The sequence below is a fragment of the Falco naumanni genome, chromosome 10 (genome assembly GCF_017639655.2).
Source record: "Falco naumanni isolate bFalNau1 chromosome 10, bFalNau1.pat, whole genome shotgun sequence".
Classification (NCBI taxonomy): domain Eukaryota; kingdom Metazoa; phylum Chordata; class Aves; order Falconiformes; family Falconidae; genus Falco; species Falco naumanni.
This window is the reverse complement of record NC_054063.1, coordinates 32668817-32692192: the sequence shown is the minus strand read 5'-3', so window position 1 is coordinate 32692192 and position 23376 is coordinate 32668817. Positions and strand designations below refer to the sequence as shown.

Below are 23376 nucleotides of genomic sequence, written 5' to 3'. Positions count from 1 at the left end.
TGTCTACCTTTCTATTCTAGCTGGATGTCAACTGTGTGCCTCTCAAAACTGCTGCTGTCTCTGGCACAGATATGAAAGTTGGTCGATGGACCGGTTAAACGTGGGTTGTTTGGACAATGAATTTTGAAGATAAGTTATGAATGGAAAGCACTTTTTGTCTTGCCCAGGACCCTAAAGTTGTGCTTTTTTTTTAGAACATTTTTTAAATAAATCTGGACTTTGTGGTTCATTTGGAAGACAGGCCTATGCTGCATCAGTGGTGCTCTGTGTAAGAAACCTGCTGGATTTATTTTCTAGCTATCCACAGTAATGTAAGCTGTTGTTACAGCTAGATTTGAGGAGCTGTTACTTGTGTGAAGTTTGGGCCTTAGTACTTCCCTCAGTTCAATGCATATTTAGATTTCAAAAGCATGTTTATTTTCTGCACTCTTGTAATCTCCTGTAATGTATTTTTATGCCCTTTTGGAGATGATGTTTTCATGAGTGTTTTATCAGATCATTTGGCTATTTTTAATAGATCTGTAGTGTTGTGGAATGCCTTTGCAATCTTCAGTCATTTCAGGTTGAGTTTTTTTACCCCTTTATTTTCCCTCTTATTGATTCATCTATAAAAGAAAAATTATTCTGTAGTGTATAGCCTTGGCATATTTCTCTTTGTCACAGCTTCCTTAGAACATCAGCACTTGAACAGTTTTTTCATACTTTTATGCTGTCTTAAAAATTTGGTTTTCAGGCCCTTCCCCAGAACTGTCCTGATTGATGATATTTTTTTTTTCCTTTTTCCCTGAACAATCCACTTTTTTTCTCGATCCTTGACAACATATTTTTAATGTGCTTTGACATTAACAAACTATAGGGGCATGAAGCAATAGGAAGCTACAGAATGTCTCTTTAAGCCTTTATGATCTGTTGTCTCTCTGGCTTTGTTTCAGCTGCCCTTGCCTGTTCTGTCGAAATACTCTGTTATCACAACTCCCTTTTGTTGTAGTCTGTATCCTTCACAGCAAACCTTTACTGGAGAGCTGTGCTGTTCTCACCTGCCTTGGCTGCATGGGCCCTGGTAGCTGTGTTAAGCTCTGCGATTTGTGCTTACTGCTGAGAAAAACTGCCTTTGAAAGCATGTTTTGCAAAATTTGGCAGTAGGTAGCTGCATCCTTCTGCTGATGTTCCTGTCATCCATCTGCAGCTTTGTATAGCGTGTCTTTGCTGGACAGAGTTTCATCTGCACTTGTGTCTCTTAAGGGCATTTCATGTTCCATCTGAGTCAATTTTCTGAAAGTCTGGTATCTTTTTTTGGCTGCTTGTTCAAGTGCTTACTGCCTTGAGCACTTTCATCCTCACTTATGTGAATGCTTGATGCTAGACATTCCCAAGGCATTGGCCTTGTTCATCACTGTGTGGAGCTCTTTTAGAGGTCATTTTCACACCCTGTCAGCATGTGAAAAATATGTGATCCAGAAGTATACCTTATGAGCACTTCTCCCACCTTGTGTTATATTAAGTTCATTTCCTGGAAATAACATGTCCTGGAGGTATAGTCTGTTTTTTTTTCCTAAGAATCTTCTCTGTTTTCATTCCACTTGAAAAATCCCTCTCCAACTCTACCTTCCTGAGCTGCCTGGCATTCTTGATAGAATCAACAGGCTTGATACAGGATTTAATCAAGGAACCTATGTGACTGATCAGCACAGTTTCTGCTGAAATCGGTAAGGCGGCTTTCCTGACAGGCAGTGTTCTCCCTGCTCCATGTAATCTTTTGTAGAACATTGCTTTAGGACCAGGAGCTATCTTGGACAGTGTTGTTCTAACAGGTTTTTTTGTTTAAAACCAAATGAGGATGAAAAATTGGCTAAACTCAGAAGGCTTACTTTTACCTTTTGTCTTAATGGTTATGCATGAGGTTTAGGAAGGTGGAGGTGGGGTTAGGAGTGGCTTATGATCTTTTCATGACAAACTTTCTGGTAGCCTTGGGCTTAGAAACCACCCTGTGAATCAAGTGTTTCCTTGTAGCCTTCCCAAAAGGCACAACGTGATTCAGCTACCTATTGGAACGGCTGCCTTTCTAGGACTCATTTTACTTGTGTCCTTCGTAAAAGAACAGGAATGGGTAGAGGAACAATTTCTCATCAAGTAAATACCAGCATGATAAATCTTAAAAAAGACATGGCTGAAAAGCAAGAGTGACAAACTTACCCTTTAAAGTAGTGGCTACTGTGAATGATCCCCACATTTTTTCTTACTTGAATAAATTGTGAGAGAGGATAGCTGGGAGGAGAGGCAAATGGTTTAATTTATTTTGCTGGCAGGAGCTTCTGGGTGGAAGAACCTAGGCCTATGTTTGACAAAATATTTAGATGTCTAGCTTCTAATTAATTTAAAAAACAACCATTAGGAACGTAAATATTTGGGATCTAGACTTCAAATGTCAATATTAGTTTCTTATATAAACATAGTTTACTCAAGCCTTCTTCCCAGCCAGGGACTGAAACTGACATGCAGGTTTTGTGCTGATAGCTGGGCTTGTGGGCTTTGCTGTTAAAGATGTTACTGTCCTCCTCAGTTCAGGTCTGGGGCTGTGGTCAAAGACAGTGTCTTTCTAACTGTGTCAAGATGTTGCATCCCATACAGTTGTTTTTCCTAAATTCTTGATGTACAGGCACCGGTGAAGCATTTTGAGTGTCTTCTGGCAGAAGCTCTTTTCTCTCGATACAATGCTTATCTTCTGTGCTCTGACCCTCTTAATCTCAGCAGGGATGAAGTGATCTGTATTCGTGTATCACGATTCCTGAGATGCATGCAGTACATGTACGTCTTTTCTCAGCTGCTGTTGGACCCAGAATGGGACTGCTCCATAGGGCTGACACTAGAGGGAAGCTTAAACTATTTTTTTTTTCTTTTTTGCTCAACAAAGTTGTCTGGGCAATTCAAAGCCTGAGTGCTGTGACAGGTTAATGGTCTTCCAGTTGATTAATCACTAAGGTAAAATAGCCTTTCTCGGCAGGGAATCCTGTGCCAGCAGCATGTAGCAGTAATGTTCTGGTAATCATGAAAGAAGTGTAGAGGGGAGGGGAGGAGTGTGGAATCAGTGGCTCGGGCACACAGGGTACTGGGAACTGGGGGAAGGATACTGGCCTGCTGGGACCCCTTTTCTCTGTAGATAAATTTCTGACCCTGTGAATTCAGTTGGAATGTGGAATTGGTGCTGCCTACCTTGCTGTGTTGTGATACCTAATGCATCACTTGCAAAACATTTTTATAGAGGTGCTTTCAGGCAAGTTTGCAATTTTCCAATGCTACTCTGTTTTTCTTCAAGTATTGCTTTTTTTACCCAAAGAATCAGAATGAATTTAAAATAACAGAGCAGGTTTTAGTCTTTCTGTCTAAGCAGGTTTGTTCTCATTTAGGTCGTAAATGAACATCTGTTTCTTTATCTCTGTCCTTAACGGCATACTTGTCCACATCTGAAAGCAGCTGCATAATATACAATTGTTTGGCTTTGCTGAACAGGCATTCTGGACTTGATGTTAGATCACAGCTGACTCTAATTTGGCATGATCCTAGCTATTTTACAAGACTGAATTCTTCGTTTTCTTAAGTTCTAAGCTTTTTCAGCTGTGTGATTTTATGAAAAGAGCAGCCAGTGGGAGGTGAGGTTATGGTGTCATCAGATAACCTGTGACCCAAGGTTCATGGACATGGCTGTGCTTTTGCTTAAAAAAAAAAAAAAGAAAGGAAAAAAAAAAAGGTGCATTGAATATTTGTACTTGGTCTGTGCCTGGCAAAGCAATGATTGCTTGCTGATTTTTCTTTAGCATACTTTTATAGCTACATAGTAATAAAATGAAGATTAGGAGCTTAAATTTGTATTGGTTCATATTTCTTTCTTGAAGGTGGGAAGAAGAGCGCTACCCTGAAGGCATTAAATGGAAGTTCCTAGAGCACAAAGGTCCTGTATTTGCTCCACCATATGAACCTCTGCCTGAAAATGTCAAGTTTTATTATGATGGTGAGTTAATCTGTGTTTCCACTTGCTGGGAAGAGAAATAAACATTCTCAGGGTATTGTGGTGTTCTTCCGGGGACTGAAAAGATGAGGAGGTGGTTTTGTTTTAGTGGTTAGCTTAAAAGAAGTTCCTCAACTGCTAAGTGAAGGAACGATCTGTGGAATAAAGGAACAGCCTACTGAATTCTGCTGATGGGGTTGACATGGAGATGAACTTGTTCTCCCTCTGTTACAGTGGTAAATCTCTCAGGTTACTTAACAATATGAGTGTCTTACGCCTGCGAGTAGTGGTTTAAAACTAGTAGAGTACGTGATTGTAGCTTCATTGCTGGTCACCTTTAGGCTTGCTCTGTTTTCTTAATGTTATGAATTGCAACTTCCATCATCTGTGATGAAATTCATCATCGCTTGATAGCATGAGCGGGATGAAAGACAATTGAATTTTGATACAGATGATTAGGATCTTGTAGGAATGCATAGGATGACCCTGACCTCAAGGACACAGCCCTCTGGTGTAAGTCATGGTCCCACTCACAAACTGTTGTGTGTGGTAGAACTAATTGATGTGGGATTCTAATGTGTTGGGCTGACTGGTTGTTAGAGGCTCATGTGGAAGGGATTATATGAGGTGATGCCTGCTGGAGATTGGACTTGATGACCCGTGTGCTTCCTTTTAGTCCTGTGATCATGTTAAATGAAGGATCAAATTAACCCAGGATTGAATTAAGTGGGAGGCATCTGAAAGGATGAAAATGTAATTTTTGGTGAAGGGGACATCTGTGCATGGAACTCTTCCAGGAGCAGCGTGCTGTTTTCATGTGACATGACACAGTGTTTTTAAATACTGAGAAATAGGTGGCGTTCATTTTCAGCAACAATTTAGTGAAATAAACATTGCATCCTGTTGGAGGCTATCTTCAAGCAAGTAGCACAGTGATCAGGGATGTCTACAGACTTCTTTCTTAGGGTTCTTATAAAGAACTTGATAAAAGTTGGAAATTTTTTTTCCTCTGTTGAAGCATGTATGATGCCTCTCCTGCTGTCTAGAGAAGGGGAGGGGCAAGTTGCACTGCAGCTGTCTGTTCGGTGCAGGCAGCAATAAGCTCCTCTCTATCTAGCTGTCATGATTTAACCCCGGCCGGCAACCAGGTACCATATAGCTGCTCACTCCCGTCTCGCCCAGAGAGATGGGGAGAACTGGAATGTAAAACTTGAGGGTTGAGATAAGAACAGTTTAATAGGTAAAGCAGAAGCCGTGCATGCAAGCAAAGCAGGACAAAGACTTCATTCACTGTTTTCCCTCGGCAGGCAGGTGTTCAGCCATCTCCAGGAAAGCAGGGCTCCATCACGTGTAACTGTTACTCGGGAAGACAAATGCCATAATGCCAGATGTCCCCCCCTTCCTCCTCCTTCCCCCAGTTTATATACTCAGCATGATGTCATATGGTATAGAATATCCCTTTGGCCAGTTCGGGTCACCTGTCCTGGCTGTGTCCCCTCCCAATGTCCTGTGCCTCTCCAGCTGGCAGGGCCCAAGAAACTGAAAAGTCCTTGACTTAGGATAAACATCACCCAGCAACAACTAAAAACATCAGTGTGCTATCCACATTGTTCTCACACCAGATCCAAACCACAGTGCTGCACCAGCTAATAAGAAGAAAATTAACTCTATCCCAGCTGAAACCAGGACACTAGCCATCTATTTCATGGAATCTCAAGGAAGCGCAGGGATTTTTGCAGCCTCTGTCTCCGTCATGGCAAAAAAATTATCAGTAGGCTCAGCAATTACAGGGTGGGCAGGGGGGTCTGGCAAATAAAGTGATCACATAAGTCTTCCTTGAGAAACTAGGCAAAAAAATCCGATGTCTGATTTACACAGCAGCTGCTGAGAGCCGCTGTCCGTGCTCACAAGGCACTGTCTAATTTCAAGATTATGCTAGGATGATTTGTAGAGCCCAATAATCACGCTATGGCTGGCCAGCCAGCTGCCAGGCTGCAGGCTGTCACTGGAGGAATCTGTCCCTTGCCCAGTGACTGCGCTGCGGTGGGACTGCCTGTTTTCACCTAACATAATGACTGCTGGAGCCATCGTTAGTGCCTACAATATCAGACTCAGTAAAGGAGCCTGAAATGCCAAAGCCATCTTTTAGGGCTTGACTATATATATGTTTGAGTGGCTGTGGGTTAACAAGCTGCTGCTCATACCCGGGAGGTGGCTTGAATTTGCATGTTTTTCTCTAGGTGGGGCAAGATAAGAGTGTAGATAGTGGCAGCTGCATTTCAGTCATGGCCATGTGGTCTCTTCTGCTCATTATGTACACTGGTTGCTCTCTGGTTTTCAGTTTTTAAGTCAGGTAACTAATATTCACACCTCTGGAATAAATCTCTTTTTCTTTAAATGTACAGCCCTGTCACTGAGAGCCTTTTCAAACCTTTGTAAAAAGAAGGAAATTGAGTCCAATGCAATATATTCTAAGGTGATTAGATAAAGGTGCCTGAGCCTTCAGCAATTTGGGAAAAATATCGGTCATTTGAGCCCCATAATATGTTACTAACTCGATAGCCTCTTTCAAGCTAGACTTGAAGCCTGGAAAAACAGTTTCCTTTGCTGTCTCTCCCTTCCCCCATTTCCTGCTAAAAGCAAACAAATGCTGTGTTTTAGGTTGCAGCTTAAAAATTGGCAGAGTTACTGGTGGTTTAATTTAATTGTGGAATATTCTCAGATCATTGGGAGGACCTTTTGCTAATTCCTGTTTTATGGGGATTAATAGATCTTAAGGTTTTATAGCTGACTCCCATGCTTTAATTTTAGAGATGACGCAACTTTTAAAAACATGTAGTAAACAAAGTGGTGTTTTTTCCAAGAGCATAGAATCAACAGTAGTTTTTCTTGTATTCACTTTTGTGGAGTAAAATGGTTGTTAAAAAAAATCCACAGGTGTTGACTGTCTGCCAGCCTATTGGGACTTTAAATATTTCTTGCAACTAGCTGGAGATGTGAGCTGCATGCAAAGCCCTTCACAGGGATCACTGGCACCTCATGTGTTGTCAGGAGTGCAATCTGGCCCACAAAGATGCTAGATGTGAATGTTCGATGTCAAATCAACGGCTTCAGTGTTGCAGCAGCCTCTTTTCCTTTGTCTGGTAAAGTCTTCCCATGCAGCAATTTCACCTTGTACTGCAGTCTTGCAGATAAGCTGAAATGTGACCTCTTCGTTCACTGAAAGCTCAGTCTGTCTTAAAAATGACTAGCTTTTTGAGGCCGATTTGGAGACACAGGAGTGCATTTCCACAGCAAAGGGAACAGTTAGCAGAATCCTGACACATTTCCCTGCAGTGAAGGAGAGTTCAATATTTGGCAGCGCTTTCCAGCCTATTTGTGGTGTATCCATAGGAAGAAGGGCTTTTCCTGGCTAGAAAAAGCTAAAGGCTGGAAGGGGTGTTCCAAAGCAGAGACCCTCTGTGGGTAGAAGTGGAATACAAAGACTTTATTTCCCATATATGTGAGTGCTGGAATATGAAGTTTCATAAAATCCCTTGCCTTTTCCACTTCAAACAGCAGTATTTCCCCAGGAGCGTGCATACCACTGGGGTGTCTCAGCATAGGGTTTCCTGCAGGAGGCCTTTCCCCTTCCTGCCCTCCATGTCTCAGACCTGTCTCGCATCAGATTGCTATTGCTTTTTTTAATGTTTAGATTCTAGAGGAAACTTTTTTTCTAAATGTTTATGATGCTAGTCAAGCAATTGTGCTCCTCTGTTTCCTTTGTCCATCCAATTTGCTGTATTATGTATTTTATTTTTTTTAGGAAAAACTTCTCTGTGGTAAAAATACAGCGTCCTTTAAGGTAGTTACTATGACCTCTTTCTGGCTTCAATTCTTGTTTACAGTTTTCTTTAAAAAGAAAACCTTTCTTTGTAGGTAAAGTCATGAAGCTGAGTACCAAAGCAGAAGAAGTTGCCACATTCTTTGCAAAAATGCTTGATCATGAGTACACTACAAAGGAGATCTTCAGGAAAAACTTTTTCAAAGACTGGAGAAAGGTATGCATGTAGACTGGGGCTGCAGTGACTGCAGGCATGCTCAGCACTGGGCAATGAAAAGGGGCTACTGTCCCATGCACAGGAAAGTTCACTGAAGGCAACTAAAAGCTGCCTTAGATTGTAACTGTGAGTTTTCCAGTTCATCCTGTAGTTTCACCAGGAAGGACCCTGGCATAAGTACCTTTCTAAACCAGCAAAGTCAGACTTAACCCAACCAAATCTGCTTGTTATGGGGTGATGGGGTATAGCTAATCTGACTGTTACTTGCCTTGTCGAAGAGCCAGCTTTATATTAGAAAGAAACCTCTTCCAAAGACCTAAAACTCAGAACTTCACCTCAGTCATCAAGCCGTAAGATCAGACCTTTTGATCAGGTGATGCGGTTTTCCTAGATGGGTTACTGGGGTTTTCTCCTTATCCCTCAACAGTCCCAGGCAGCGTTCAGTGCGAGAGCGCTCTGGGAGGTGGTGCAGCACCAGCACTCTGAGATCAGAATGCTGGAAGGCCAGCATCCATACGCTCTGCTCCTTGTCCGTATCTCCTTGACCTTGGTCGGAGTGAGCATGTGGAACTAGGGGATGCTTGGGAGTTTATTGTGAGAACCTGTCTATTCTTTCTGTTAAAAGTGCCTGGGGTAGGGTAAGCTCTGCTATGCATGAAAACTTGCTATGTGTGAAAACTTGAAGTGCTGCTTTCTTTCTGGAAGGAAATGACCTCTGAAGAGAAGAGCACTATCACCAACCTCAGCAAGTGTGACTTCACCCACATGAGCCAGTATTTCAAAGCCCAGTCGGAAGCTAGGAAACAGATGTCTAAGGAGGAGAAACAGGTACCAGAGGGAATTCTAGGAGACTTCTTTATTCTTAGCTGGCTTGTTAACATCTTTGTGTAATCATTTCTCTGCCTGCCTTGCTGTTTGTAAGCTAGCGTTTACTAGCTTTCAAATTATTACTTTAAGGTTAACTGTAGGAATCTTTACTGTGCAGCTCAGGTGGGGCAAAGCACTGCTTTTACAGCTGAATCTTTATCCTGACTTAAAATTATATTGATAGGGCTAAGGCTCCTGATCCTACTTAAGTAAATAAAGAGAATCAGAGGTGCTACCTCCTTGGGATCCTTGGTTCCTGGCCAATAATGAGCAGTAGATACTCAGTTGAGAATAGATTTTCATTTTAGAACCTCCTTGGGTCTGGAGGGCAAAACTGGTGATGGTGGGAAGCATGCAGCAATGACATTAGCGAATAAAATGAGAGAACAAATCTTAAATATCAGGTAAAGAAGTTTTCTGAATAAAAAACCAAACTTTTATTTTCCAGCAGCATGGCTACAGTGGCTTGTGGGGAGAGAACTGAATAGTTTAGATGAGTGAAACTTATTGCAGTGGAAGTTGGAAACTTGCCCCGAGTTCTCAGTTGATCTTTTGCAACACTACAGTAATTGTCCTTTGAGTGGGGCCTGGTAGCTTGCAAGTACGGCTTTTGGGGTCAGAGGGGTCCCAGCAAAATAGAGAGCCCCTGTCTTACTGCCGTTCCCATTTGATAAACATGTGAGTGAGCCCTTCTCGGTTCCCATCCGTGGTAGCTGTTAACGATGGAGCAGAAATGGCTTTTTCTGTTAGTTTCTTAGCTGACGCGCCAGTGGTGTCTATGGGTCAGATGTTTTATTTCGAGCTGCAATGTTTTTATTTTTCCTTCTGTATAATTAGACTTCAAACACAGAAGTATGCGTGAAATCTCAGCACATTTTTGCTTAGACTGTGTTGTGCTTCTGAGACTATTTGCTGACACAGGCTTGACATGTGGCAGACTGGAGACATTCCTCTGCCCGCTTTCTGATGCTCAGCTCCAGCGCAGAAGTCTGAGTTTTTATACAAAACCAAGATGATGTGAAGTCTGGTGGATGTCAAACGCTGAATAGACTGTAAAGCAGCACTACTGTGCTGGGGCTGCTCTTGCAGCTATGATACATGGATAGAGGTACATGCCTCTACTGTAGCAAAATGGTTGCTGTCTTCACCAGCCCTAATCTGTTTCCCTGAAATACAAGTTTTAAGAGAGTTTTCTCACATTCTTTCCCTTTTTCCAGTTCGTGCTGCTTGCATTTTATGAATGCTTTTCTGGACAGCCTGCTGCGCTGTGTGTTGATACAGCCCTTGGCATGGTGGGGATCTGGTTTTGAGTCTGGTCTTCAGTATTAGTGTGGTGCAAATACGAAAATTTTTTAAGTCTTGGCATTTAGAGATGTGTGTGTGGTGCTGGATATACTGTATCATCTTTGCTTTTGGCTTATTTCTAGAAAATCAAAGAGGAGAATGAGCGGCTATTGAAGGAATATGGTTACTGTGTGATGGACAACCACAAGGAGAGAATTGCCAACTTTAAGATTGAACCCCCAGGTCTCTTCCGAGGTCGTGGGAACCATCCCAAAATGGGCATGTTAAAGAGACGCATCATGCCAGAAGACATCATCATTAACTGCAGCAAGTGAGCACTGGATGCTTCACACCTTAGCTTTACTTTCTAGATAGGATAGTCACTTTTTTAAAATCCTGTATAGGTTGATACCCAAGCCTGTAGAAATACGCGTGCTGCTTATCTTACTCGTATATGGGCAAGAAACTGAGTCATACAAGCAAAGACTGAACAAGGCTACCATGGGTTTCGTGTAGAACTCTGTCAACATATTTGCAACCTACATTTGCTTAAACAGTCGTTCCTGCTACTATTTCCAGAAATTAATTATCTTCTAGATAGGTTACCCTACTTGGTTTTCCTTGATGTTGAAAGCTAAGGTGTGGTGGGCTTCTCTTTCCTGGTAAGTGTTGATGCTGTTGCGGTGTGAACAAGACAGAGATGATCCTAGCGATGTGTGTTCCCACCTATAGTATAATTCTTCAGCAGATACATACAGATAGCAGTTACATTTCTGATCTTTGACTGTTCACTTTGATTCGCTTGCCTTCCTGCTTGTGGAAACAGGTAGTTACGTTGTCTCAGTTTCTTTCCCTGTGCTTTCTTTGTATGATGGTGTTCATTACTTTCTCTGTTTTGATGACATGGAAGTCTCTTCAAATAGTTTTTATTTTCTGTTCTGTAATTCTCTGCAGGGATTCAAAGATCCCTCCCCCTCCACCAGGACACAAATGGAAGGAGGTCCGGCATGATAACAAGGTTACCTGGCTGGTGTCATGGACTGAGAACATCCAGGGCTCTATCAAATACATAATGTTGAACCCTAGCTCAAGAATTAAGGTGAAGATCTAGTTTTTTACAAAAAAAAAAAATCATCTTACTGGTCATGTCTCCAAGAAGCAAGTGTAACTGTTGGCTAGGAGAGAGATAGGAAGTAAAGCTGTCTTGCTATTTCATCCTGCACTGATGGAAAAACATAGGAAAGTTTCTGTGCTTTTGTTCCTCCTTGAGAAGCAATAATACAATTACTGCACAGGAGAGCAGATAAAATCTGGGAAATAACTATTGAAAAGCATCATTGTGTCATTTGTAGGAAGAGTCCTTTACCCTGTGTAAACCTAAAACGAAGCAACTCATCCAAGAACAGACTTGCACCCCTTGATACCTGACCTACTTTTTGCCCTAACTTCCTCTGTCTGATCATGTAGTAAAGCACTAACCATGGGTTGCTAATTAGTTGATCGTAAAATAAAAAATGTGGCCAGCCTACTGGCTGAGAAGAAGCTCATGACTGCAAAAAAACCCTAAACCCAACCAAAAAACCTGCTGTGGGAGCAAATAATCAGTCATCAGATCGATTGCATAAAAGCAATGATAAAACTGTTGAAAGACAAGTAACCTTCCATTTTCAGAGGTAGGATTTAAGTTGTTCTCATTAAGTCTCCACCCCCACCCACCCAAGATATTTTCTCCTGGATTAATAACAGGGGGTTTGTCCTACAAGTGCAGGGGAAAATCTCTGTTCCTTGTTTCTGCTGTGACTTGAATATATAACAGTGATGAACTGTTGATGTTGCTTTTAAGTTTTATGGATGTTTAATTATACAGCTGAAGGAATGTAACTGTCATCTGAATAAAGCAGAGGAAACCATTTATATGTTGAGACCATATTATGGTTTGTGTCTTTATAGTCGCTTCTGTGGAAGCGTTTAATATCATGGAAATCTGAATTACTTACAGCTGCGTGGCAGCATAGTTTGAAGTTGAGCTGGTAGCAGCAAAATCTCAGTGGTTTTTGTACAGGGAGACAGTTTGCCACACACAGACTTGCAAAGCCTGGAGGTGCAGATTGGAACTGGTCCTGCTTTCTTATGCTCTCTATTCTAACTTTGCAGGGTGAGAAGGACTGGCAGAAGTATGAAACAGCTCGGAGGTTGAAGAAGTGTGTAGATAAAATCCGAAATCAGTATCGAGAAGACTGGAAATCCAAAGAGATGAAAGTACGGCAGAGGGCTGTGGCGCTGTACTTCATTGATAAAGTAAGGCTCGTTCCCAGCACGCTCCTCTTACCTTTCCCGTCCAGCTGAGAATACTTGAACGCTGTCTGTTCCTAGGGCAGAATGGAGCCCAGTCGCTTGAGGTTTCCTGAGACTTCCTGGTGGGCAGGCTCCCGTCTCCTTTTCCTTCCCACTACCTGGAATCCAGAGCAATAAGCTATTGTACTAAATGTGGCTATTTCAGGCAGCATTGTTTTAGTTCAGGCAAAATTCACAGTCTGGTTCCAGAGTCGCCCAGTTGGATTACTGGGAGGTTTGTATGGGCCTTTTGTCTCCAGCTGTTTCAGTTTTCCGGCTGTGAATTTCTGCTGGTTTGTCACCTCTTTAGTTTGAGGTCACAGTTGTGAGGTTGCATAATTATGCTAATTTTTTTACCACAGCGTAAAGAAAACTGCAGTTGTATTGGTCCATTTAAAGCTACTTAAAACCAGTTCCCAGAGAGCTGTTGCCCTGGTAGTGTATGGCACTAACCGACAAAATTAACAAGTTTTGTTCAAAAGAGTTTGGTGTAAATCAGAGAAGTTAGATGTTAATAGTTCTGGGTTTATATGAATGCTGAAGGTTTTTTTTCAAAACTTAGAAATTGGTTTAGCCAGTACTGTTAAAACTTTTTTTTTTTTTTATGTAGCCTTTAGATAATTTATATAACCAGAAGTGTCCTGTGTGCTATTTAAAATCTGTTTTTTAGCATGCAGCGAAGAGGTAGGATCATAGAAGATAAACAACTGAACTTTATGATTTTGTATGAGGTTAAGCTCACAAGAAAGTCAGCTTAATATTTTTTTCTTTAAATATCAAATGTTTTGAAATGGATTTCCATTGGTCAGAACTGTCACAGTTTGAGTTAGTGAGTGAAAGCTGGCAAAACATCTTGCTTTAAATCGCTCTTAAAAAAATGAGGTATTATGGTAGATTGATAGATTTGTGGTTTTAATGGAGGGTTATTTAAAACAGATTTAAAGAGAATTTAGGGTTGGTTTTATTAGAATTTTCTAATTGTCAGTTTTATCCACTCAGATGCACTTTCTTCCTTTCTCTTCTCCTATGGACACTGCTGATTCTAGGCCAGTGTCTGAAAGTTTCCAGCATCTATACATTACTGGGATGGTTTGAAATGCTTACTTTTCTTGTCTTGATATAAATCTAGCTTGCTCTGAGAGCTGGTAATGAAAAAGAAGAAGGAGAGACAGCTGACACTGTAGGCTGCTGCTCTCTGAGAGTAGAACATATCAAGCTGCATCCTGAACTGGATGGCCAGGAATACGTGGTTGAATTTGATTTCCTCGGGAAAGACTCCATCCGATACTACAACAAAGTCCCCGTTGAGAAGAGGGTAAGGCATCTCCAAAAACACATACGTAGACTGAATCACAGAAAAACATCAGCACAGTTTTGATGACAGTAACCTGGTGCTTCATCACAGGTCAGATACTTAGCCAGAAAATAAATCTGTTAATGTTCCCATTTTATTGGCAGTGCCATGGAAGATCAGCGGGCTGGTGGTGTAACATAACCCAGCAGATGAGATACTTAAACATCTTAACTGCTTTTCCCTGTGGTCTCGTGTCAAGAATTGGTGTAACATAACTGTAGCGGCTATGTTAGAGGAGTTTCTTGGGTCTCATTCTGGTCAGCTGAGTTGGTTTTGTCACCTGTAGATGGTAGAGTTCTAGGCCCGTATGACAAGTAATAGCATAAAAGGTTCTGAAATACCAGTGCTGGACTAGCAGTCCGACTTGGGCGTTCGTGATACCAGCTTCTCTGTCACGGTGGTTTTGTTCCCCTTGGAGCTGAGCCCTCACTGAAGTAGCTCTTGATATTGGGCACTCCAGAGCATACAGAGTAGGTGCACCGATACCTCTGGCCTATGAACCTGGCTATCTGCTAACCAATACTTCTTTCTTGCGCAATGTTAATTCCTTTATTTTTTCAGTCATCCACCAATTTAAAATCTGCTGTGGCTTTGACCTCATTCTGGAATAAATCCCCATCCAGCAGTGTGAACCTGGAGGGCACTATCCAAAACCACCTTTTGATTTTCTGGGTGTAGCAGATTTGCCTCTGGCCCACGGCTCTGCAGTCAGCAGAGTATGTTAGATACGGCATGTATAATACTGTGGTAATTGTAACCATAGTCAGTAGCAAACGTTGGCTTCTTGGAGAGCAAAACAACTGGAAAAGAACTAACTACAGCTGCCATAGAAATGAGCATGTGCTGGAATTCTTACTTCTTTGTTGAAAGAAAAAGTTTTTCCTGTTTTTAAATTTATGGGTGTTGGTATATCTTGGTGTTTCTTCTTCAGTGCTTACAATGGGGAATTGATTATTGTGGAACTCGAAGCCTTTGTATATTAGGCGTCTATAGAAGAATGTGTTGTTGAGAAGCTGGGAACTGGGGATTTGGAGCGTGCAAAGCTGGGATTTGTGGTCTCTGTATAATCAAAGATGTCTCGATTATTCTCCCTAACCTACTGACACTTGCTTGGGTTGGAATTGTGTGAAACATTTAATGCAGCAATGAGAAAGGATGGTTTTTGGTAGCTTCGCTACCAAGCCATGGTAGCCATGGGAAATGGCTTGGGGGTCTCTGGCTGGAGTAATAATGGAGAGTAAGGGAAAGATGGTGTCTTTGGGGTCTCTTTCTCTGTTAGGCAGCTAAGCCAGAGCAGAATCAGGTCTCCTGTAATCTTGATCTAAAGGATGAGGATAAAGGGCATCAAACACTCAAGACTCCTGTTGCTAGCGAGGAACCTTCAACACAAGCACTGTAGAGACATGGGTCTTTGCCTGCTGAGAAGTAACATCCAGCATTATCAGTGTTGCCTGAAAATAGTTTTAAGTGGCTCCCTGGCAGTGTTGCTTCCGTTATGTGTTGCTGCTACCCAGCGCTGTCTGGTCTGTGTACCTGAAGTTGTTGATTTTCTTTTCCTGCAGGTGTTCAAGAATCTTCAGCTGTTCATGGAGAACAAGCAGCCTGAGGATGACCTCTTTGACCGCCTCAATGTAAGCACATAGTTAATGATGAGGGATGGTGGTAGAGCACCATGAACAGGCTTGCTCTGCACCAGACAATAACAGCTGCTGTGTTCCAGAAATGGCTTCAGTGGCAATTTTCTTCCAGGGCTGCCCTGAGTGGCCTAAAAGCAGTGAGAGTCTCAGTCTGGTGTCTGTATTGTCCCTGTGCCCACAGGTTCCTGAAGCAATGTCCTTTGGTCCGGGTGAGCCTGGCTGGCTCTGACTTGGGGAAGTTGTTTTCAGAGTTCAGAGATGATGATTGTGTGAGGTGACAGATTTTTAGATGCCATTCTCATCTGCACATTTGGCTCTGTTGGGGCACTGTGGTGGTTCAGGCACCTTCCCTGCAGTGGGACAGGCACATTTCTATCTGTTTGGAACCAAAACCTCCACACAGAAGAAAAGATTTTTGGCTACATGTGGTACTTGTTGTGGTACTTGATAGCAATCTAGTACTTGTTGGTTCTTTGTTCACTTTTCCTGTGGTTTCGGTAAGGTTGTGGTCAGGTCTGAGTACATTAGGCTTCAGCCATGAGCTTCATCAGCTGCGTGTCCAGAGATTTCACACATCCTGAGGTCAGTTCTAGTGCTAACTGTCATCTTTCTGTTTCCTTAGACCAGTATCTTAAATAAACACCTTCAAGACCTTATGGAGGGACTGACAGCCAAGGTATTCCGTACTTACAATGCTTCCATCACGCTACAGCAGCAGCTCAAGGAGCTCACTAATCGTAAGTTTTGTCCTTGAAACTGTGAAAGGAACAGATCTTATCCTGCAATATAGACCTAGCTTCCTTGCCTTAGCCACAAGTCTCGTATCTGCACACCACTTCCTCATTGCAAATGTCAAACGCCTGAGGTCTGACCAAAACACTGCAGCCAGACCGTCTTTTGGGGTAGCTGAGCAGCCCAGCACTGGGACAGAGCAGAGCTGACTTGTGAGCACACCAGGGTGTGCCTGCTAGTTTATACCTGTCCTTTATCAAATATCTTCCTTGCTTTCTGTTAATTGTAAAGTTCTGTAGGTGGCAGACAAGGCAGACGCATCTGTAACAGCCCCAGGTTTCTTGGCTGCTCATTCACAGCCTCTGTCGAGCACTGCTAGCTTGCACTTCAACGGCTTTACGAAGTTGGGTATGTTGGATCTGTGAAGCCCAGCAGTGGCTTGAGCAGTATGGGCCTGCTGTCCTCTGCTCTCAACATGGGCATGCTTCCAGTCTTGAGTGGCAAATGGTGTCTTTGTTGCTACCAAAGTAATGGTCCCAGAAAGAGTTCGGGCCCAAGATGGAAGTGGTCAGGCTCTTCGAGCTGTAGTTGTGCAGAGTTGCACGGGCCCACCAGAGGGGAGGGCCAGTTCTGCGGTGACTGTGAGCTTGCAGAGCTGGTGTGACACTGGCTGGGGCTGCACAGCCCTGGAGAACCCACTTGCTCACCACTTTCTTGTGCTTCGCAGCGGACGACAACATCCCAGCAAAGATCCTCTCCTATAACCGTGCCAACCGAGCGGTTGCCATTTTGTGTAACCATCAGAGGGCTCCGCCGAAGACCTTTGAGAAGTCCATGATGAACCTGCAGAGCAAGGTACCCCGACCGTGCCCGGCGCTTGGGCTGGGACAGGGCTCCGGGTGCTGCATCTCAGGAGTCACGTTCCCTTTCACTCGGGGTGTGAAGGGGAAGCAGAGCCCGCCTTTCCCTAGCGGGGGCTGGTTAGGGCTGCATCAGAGATGGGCCTGCTTGGAGAGGAGGAGTGAGCTGAAAGGGACACCTTTCAGTCTGAGTCATCTTTTACTTGTAAAGACCAAGACCAGACCCTTTCTATCTGCCCTTCATCCCATAGCTATGTGTTCTGCTGCCATTGAAACTTCAGAGCAGCAGTCTCTAGCTCTGATTTGTGTCCCCTAAAGAGCCGGCGTAGGCATCCGCTCCTGTCCTACGAATCCCAGGCTGCTGTCAGTGCACTCTGTGTACGTGGTACACTTTGCCCCTCTGACTTGACCTCTTCCTTTGCAGATTGTTTCTGGTGAAGGCCATGAGGTCCAAAGGGGTTAGGTCTGTTCCTGGTCTGGCTTTAGAATAACCTTCACAATAAGGACTTTGGTTTGGCACTGCAGTGTCCCCTGCTTCTGTAACACCTAACATGGCTGCCTTCACCCTGGGTCTTAGAGCGTGGGGAGCGTTGAAGGGGAATGGTTGAACAGGGGCTGCAAAACACTAAATCTCCCTGAATCCTAAACTTACTGGGGAAGAACTGCCTGAGGCCTTAACAGCTTTCAGCCTGTAGGATCTGGGGCGAGAACTGATTCCTGCTGAGGGCACAGGGATCATCCTTCCATCTTGCAATCGCAGAGTTGGTACTGGTGGGATACAGTGGAGGCAGACAAGCTGCCTAGAGGGGCTGTCGGCCAGTCCCAGGCCAAGCCAATTCCTGTGCCTGCTTGGTTGTAGCTGTGTGAGAAAATGCCCGGCACCACCTTGTCCTCAGAAGCGAGTGGGGCCCTAGTTTGAGGGGAGTGTTCACCACACTAGGCTTTACATCAAACTGAAAGGCCAGTGGCCTAACTGTTCTGCAGAAGTGGGTCTGACCGCTGGTAGATTCTGAACATGGTCACAAACTTGCCCCCTGGGTCATGCTGCCTTGGGGTGACTGCCACGTTGTCAGCAGCTTGTTCACAGTGCTGCCGTCTGGTTTTGCCTCTCCTAGATCGATGCCAAGAAGGAGCAGTTAGCTGATGCCAGGAGAGAACTGAAAAGCGCCAAAGCTGATGCCAAGGTCCGGAGGGATGAGAAGTCTAAAAAGTAAGGCTGGTGTTACTAGGCTGTGCAATGCTCCCAGTACTTTTGGCTCAGAGTGGGTCTTTCATCCTGTATTCTGTTTGCCCCAGCCTGTGATCTGGGAAGGCTCCCTCAGGCTTTCCTGCGCCCTCTTTCTTCTGTACATGAAGAAATTGCCTCCAAGTTGAGAACCGTAGGATGGTGTGACACTGCAGTTCCTGCTGTGGTCTCTAGCACTACTCTCCAGTGTGTGTCTCGGCACTCTGAGGTGAGCACCAGCCAGTGCTCACCCGCCCTGCTGCCCAGGCCCCAGCAGAGCGATGGATCCAGCGTGCAGCGTAGCCATCTTAATGCGGAGCCAGGAGCTACACGATTGCACCTGTACTCTTCTGGGTTCTGCTCTGCTCCGTTGGAAGCCCATGGGGCAGATGATGTGCTCAGACTCTGTGTGGGCTCTGCAGAATAGCCACAGGGGTGCTGTTAGGGGAGCTCTGAAAGCAGAATCAGAGCATGACTATCGGAGGGATCGATGGGCTGGTTTTAAAGTGGGTATAGCATCAGTACAGTTCAGGCTGTTGCTGCCAACCCTTTAAAACAAAACCGCTGCTTAAGGTTTCTGCTCTGCCTCTTGAAAATGTCAGTTCTTAATTGCATGTGCTGAGTGGTTTGTGTCGCCATCTGTGCTGACACAGCTGCCCTTTGTGGCTGGCGGCATCGCTTACCTTGAGCAGAGTCCCTTTGGGTTCCCATGGGCTGCCATCTCAAGCCTGGCACGGTATTAGGAATTAAATGCTTTGATTTTTTTTTTTTTCCCACCACAGGACAGTGGAGAGCAAGAAGAAAGCAGTGCAGAGGATTGAGGAGCAACTGATGAAGCTGGAGGTTCAGGCTACAGATAGGGAGGAGAACAAGCAGATTGCTTTGGGCACCTCCAAACTCAACTATCTGGATCCCAGGATCTCTGTTGCTTGGTAAGCATCTGCCTGGGGTGTGCTGGAAGGACCCACCCCGTCACTTCTGCCTTGTCCCCGCATTAGCAGACAAGGGCTGTGGCTGAGAGAGCAGTGCCCCTGTGCTGCCAGAGATAGCGGTCTCTGTGCCTGGTCTCGGGAAGCTGTGTGTCCCTTGAGGCGGGGACTCTGGCCAACCAAAGCCAGCACCGCACTGGGAGGTGATGGTCGCGGAACCTGCAGGGTCTAACACCAGGAGAGCAGTCGTGCGCGGCGGGGTGGCGTGTTCTGTAGCGGAGCAGAGCTTAGGAAGGTGCTGGGGGAGAGCAGGGTGGCCCTGTGCACAGCGAGGGGCTGAGTGCCTGCGCTGTGTTGACTCTTAACAGCGTCTCCTCTCCTGCAGGTGTAAGAAGTGGGGAATTCCTATAGAGAAGATTTACAACAAAACCCAGCGAGAGAAATTTGCCTGGGCTATCGACATGGCAGAGGAAGACTATGAGTTTTAACCTGTTTTTAATGAGCTGAATTTTATGGGAAAAGGGAGTAGCCTGGTTTTTAGGGAGATTGATAAACTGTGAGCCTTACTTGTCCTTGGATGCTGGGGAAGGGGGAGGAAAGGGGCAAGTGAGCATCAAATAAAACAGCCAACATCTTGCAGAAAGCATAACCTGGAAATATCCTAAAGGAGCTGAGCCAGTTGTCCTATGGACAACTTATTTAAAAATGTTTCAGAGATCCAAATTCTAGCTGTCTGGTTTGTGTGGTTTTTCTCTTGAGGCAGGGCAAGTGGATGGGGGATTTGTCAACCTTCCGCCAGGCAAATTCACCATCACACTGAGAGCGTGGGAATCTTTAGCTACTGTATACAAAATCCAATTATATTGGTGCGTTTTTACAGTTAGGGTTTTGCAATAACTTCTATATTTTAATAGAAAATGGACTCCTTAACCCCTGCCCTTCCCCTCCCCCTCCCACCCCATTTCAGAATAACGAATAAACAAAACTTAAGAAACCCAACGCACCTGTTACAGCTGTCACTATAGTCATGGAAATACCCAAATCTTTTTCAATTTGTCACTTGAAACAGTCGTGGCATTGGAACATGAATTACAAAAATCCACATTTGTTCAGAGCAAAGCGTGATGGGAGATCGGCCTCCTGACTTGAGTGTTCCTTTTTTAAATGTGAATTTTTATTTCTTTTAATTATTTTAAAATATTTAAACAGGTTTTTTTTCTTCTTGATCTTAAAGATCGTGTAGATTTGGGGAGCGGGTGGGGGGAGGGGGCCGTGTGATGGGGAGACGCGTGTGGAATTTGAGGACAAGTGAAATTGGCAACAAATGACATTCCCATCACCCTGTGTTCTGAACATGCTCTGTACACTTCAAGAATATCTACTTTTTAGGTTTGTCAGACTGTTTTACCTTTTCCCCCCTTTTTTTCTAAGCCCCACTCCCCTCTTTTACTTGAAAGATTTTATTGTGTAAAAAGAAGTTTCACAGGTCAATAAATTTCGAGGGAAATGAGCATTGGTCCAAAAAAAGGAAAATAATCAAGATTTTAGGGCTTTTATTTTTTCTTTTGTAATTGTGTAAAAAAATTTTAAAAAAATTAAAAAGCAGAATTTTAATGTGAAACCTTTTTTTGCTATAATCATTAGTCTTAGAGGCATTGTTAGCGTAGTGTGTGTGCGAAGACCATTTCCTGCAGCCTTTCCTCAACAAGTATCTTCTATTTTTATCATGAATTCCCTTTTAATCAACTGTAGGTTATTTAAAATAAATTCCTACAACTTAACTGAGTGTTTGTGTCTGTGTGTTCTTTCACCTCTGGCCCTGGGCCCTGAGGTCCCCGAGGTCCCTAGGCTGCAGGGGGAGATGGTGGATGTGGCACCACGTCTTTTGGCAGCCCCTGTGCAGCAGGCACTGCGCAAGATGCTTGAGCCTGTCCCCTTTGAACAGGGCTGCCCAGAGGATGCTGAGGCCGTGGCAAGGGCCGGGTGGGTTGGGACTGACCCAGCAGTTGTGTCTTCATCAGGGGCGAGCTGAGAGCACATGGGTTCCTCGTGATGCCAGGGATCTGAGCTGAAGCACCTGGCCAGGGCTGGCTTTTGGAAAGGAGAATGCTTTCCACAGCTGCTGATGGTGCCCTAATGTGCTGAGTAACTGGCACTGCGGGATGCTCATGTTGTCATGGTGGCTCTGGTCAGCCTGTACGGCCACGTAGGCAGATCCTCGATGGGTGGAGAGGTTGGTCCTGTGGCATGGCAGTGTGGGGGGGTGCTTTGGAGCCCTGGTAGGGGCACAGAGCTGACCAGGCTGTCCCGCCAGCCTGTCATCCTGCTTGCTTGTTTATGAGCAAGTGTTAGTGGGAGGGCTTGAGGTGGTCTGTCACCTCGTTTGGTTCCCAAATCCCTCATCTGTGCTCCTTTGATGGCATTGTACTTGTCTGGGTGGGTGGGTTGCTGTGACCCCAGGGGAAGCTGCCTTGAATAATGTGCTTAAATATCAGCAGCCCGACCCTCCAAGCTCTTGGGGCACAGAGCTGCCTGGTTCCTGTTCCCAGCACAGCAGGAATTGCCTGAAGGATTTTACTCCCCTTTAATGAGAAGCTGCTTGGTCGCTGCTGAAGCCCTGTCCGTGTGCAGCCTGCCCAGCAAGCCCAGGAGCCTGCCCTCACCCTGAGGGTGCCTGCAGATGCCAGGTAAGGATCCTTTCTGGGACTCATTTGCTGCATTTGTGAGTTGGTAGGAACATCTGGAATGTGGCTTAGCATCTGTGTGCGGGGGCTCTTCGAGCATCCTTGGAAGTGGAGGCTGTTGCTTTAGTGAAATGGGAAGTGGACCTGAGGCAGCAGGAGACGGGGCGGGGGGGGGGGGGGGGGGGGGGGGGCAGAGCCAGGCTGACCTCTGGCTGGGAGAAGGGGTGGCATGGTGCTTGCTGGGGCCTGGGTGGCCCCTGTGGGAAGGTGGGTTTCGGCTCACGTTCCTTCGAAGATGCTGCCTTCAGGACGCGCTGCAGCTGGGGGCGCCAGGAAGCACAAGGGAGGGCAGCGTGAGCGTGGGTTTTCCTTCAGTCCTTGTAGGGAACGTTCTCTGCCCTGTTCCCTGCCCGGGCTGTAGCATGTTCTCAGCAGCCTGGAAGCCGTGTCCTCGCTCCAGCCGAAAGCCGCTTGATCCTGAACCCAGCACCTGAGCTAGCGCAGCCGGGGTGGCTGCGGGGCAGGAGAGGAGCTGGGGCCGGGGCTCCGTGCAGGGGGTGCTCTGGGGGTGGGGGCGGAGGGGGCTGCTCTGGGGTGCACAAGGAGCTGGAGGGGAGGGGGTTGAGGGCTGTGCTGTGCAAGCTGTAGGGTCTTTGGCTCTGGAGAGATGATGGAGCCCAGATCTGGCGGTGCCCCAGAGGGGTGTCCCGTGGGCTCTCACTGCCTTGCTCTGGTCCTGCTGCCCCCCTGCCTGACCGGTGGTTGCTGCGGGTTTCCGTGCAAGCACAGCTCAGCACCCGCTTGCTTTGCCTCCCTGGGCTGTCTTCTCACCTGGTCCCCGGAAAAACCCTGCCCGGCACAGCGAGAGCAGGATGTGGCGAGAGCTGAGCTGCTCTTCCTGGTGCCGTTTCGTTGCTGCCTTTTCTTAGCCCGCAGGGGAGGATGGAGCACAAGCAGCCCCCTCTCCTTCCCGGGAAGGGCAAGAGGCTGGGCAGGGATGCGGGCGACGAGGCTGATGGATGCATCCATCTCCCGGGCACTGGAGAGCAGCCCAGGGCCCCGCGTCCCCAAGGACCCTGGGGCAGACACTGGCCCTGGCTCCTCCACAAGCACATCCCAGTCACCCCAGTGCTGGAGCAGCGCTTGCTGGGCTCCCAAACCCTCGAGGGTGGCTGCGGGGTCAGGCGCAGCAGGCGCAGGAGCCTCCCAGCAGCCAGCCCCGAGCTTCCTGCTGCCCGCTGCGATATTTTCAGGCGCTTTGTTGTGGCTGCAAAAACTCGCAGTTTGGCAGGAGTTACCGTTTACTCTCTGGGGCCTTTCTAAGGTGCAGTGGAGAAATGCCAGCAGAGAGGGAAAGGGGCTCATTGTGCTCCTGACCCGTGCCTGGAACAATGCAGCCCGTAAAAATATCCTTTCTATTTATACAG

At 45.6% G+C, this 23376-nt stretch overlaps 1 protein-coding gene and 1 long non-coding RNA gene across 2 annotated transcripts in view; one reads left to right on the top strand and one right to left on the bottom strand.

The window, feature by feature from the left end:
* Positions 1-21046, top strand: part of TOP1 (DNA topoisomerase I) — a 69021-nt gene extending 47975 nt beyond the window's left edge. The window contains exons 9-21 of the mRNA XM_040608255.1: positions 3891-4006; positions 7922-8043; positions 8749-8871; positions 10338-10525; positions 11149-11293; positions 12349-12492; positions 13658-13843; positions 15445-15513; positions 16142-16256; positions 16979-17106; positions 18227-18321; positions 19119-19268; positions 19651-21046. Of these exons, the coding sequence (XP_040464189.1) occupies positions 3891-4006; positions 7922-8043; positions 8749-8871; positions 10338-10525; positions 11149-11293; positions 12349-12492; positions 13658-13843; positions 15445-15513; positions 16142-16256; positions 16979-17106; positions 18227-18321; positions 19119-19268; positions 19651-19753 (1684 nt within the window). The 3' untranslated portion in view covers positions 19754-21046. The remainder of the gene's footprint in view (positions 1-3890; positions 4007-7921; positions 8044-8748; positions 8872-10337; positions 10526-11148; positions 11294-12348; positions 12493-13657; positions 13844-15444; positions 15514-16141; positions 16257-16978; positions 17107-18226; positions 18322-19118; positions 19269-19650) is intronic.
* On the bottom strand, positions 5539-21482 carry LOC121094532. Its single transcript, XR_005829875.1, has 3 exons — positions 21472-21482; positions 10625-10632; positions 5539-5693 (listed from the first exon to the last, which is right to left on the bottom strand). It is a non-coding gene; the product is annotated as an uncharacterized LOC121094532 (long non-coding RNA).
* Positions 21483-23376: the final 1894 nt, after the last annotated feature.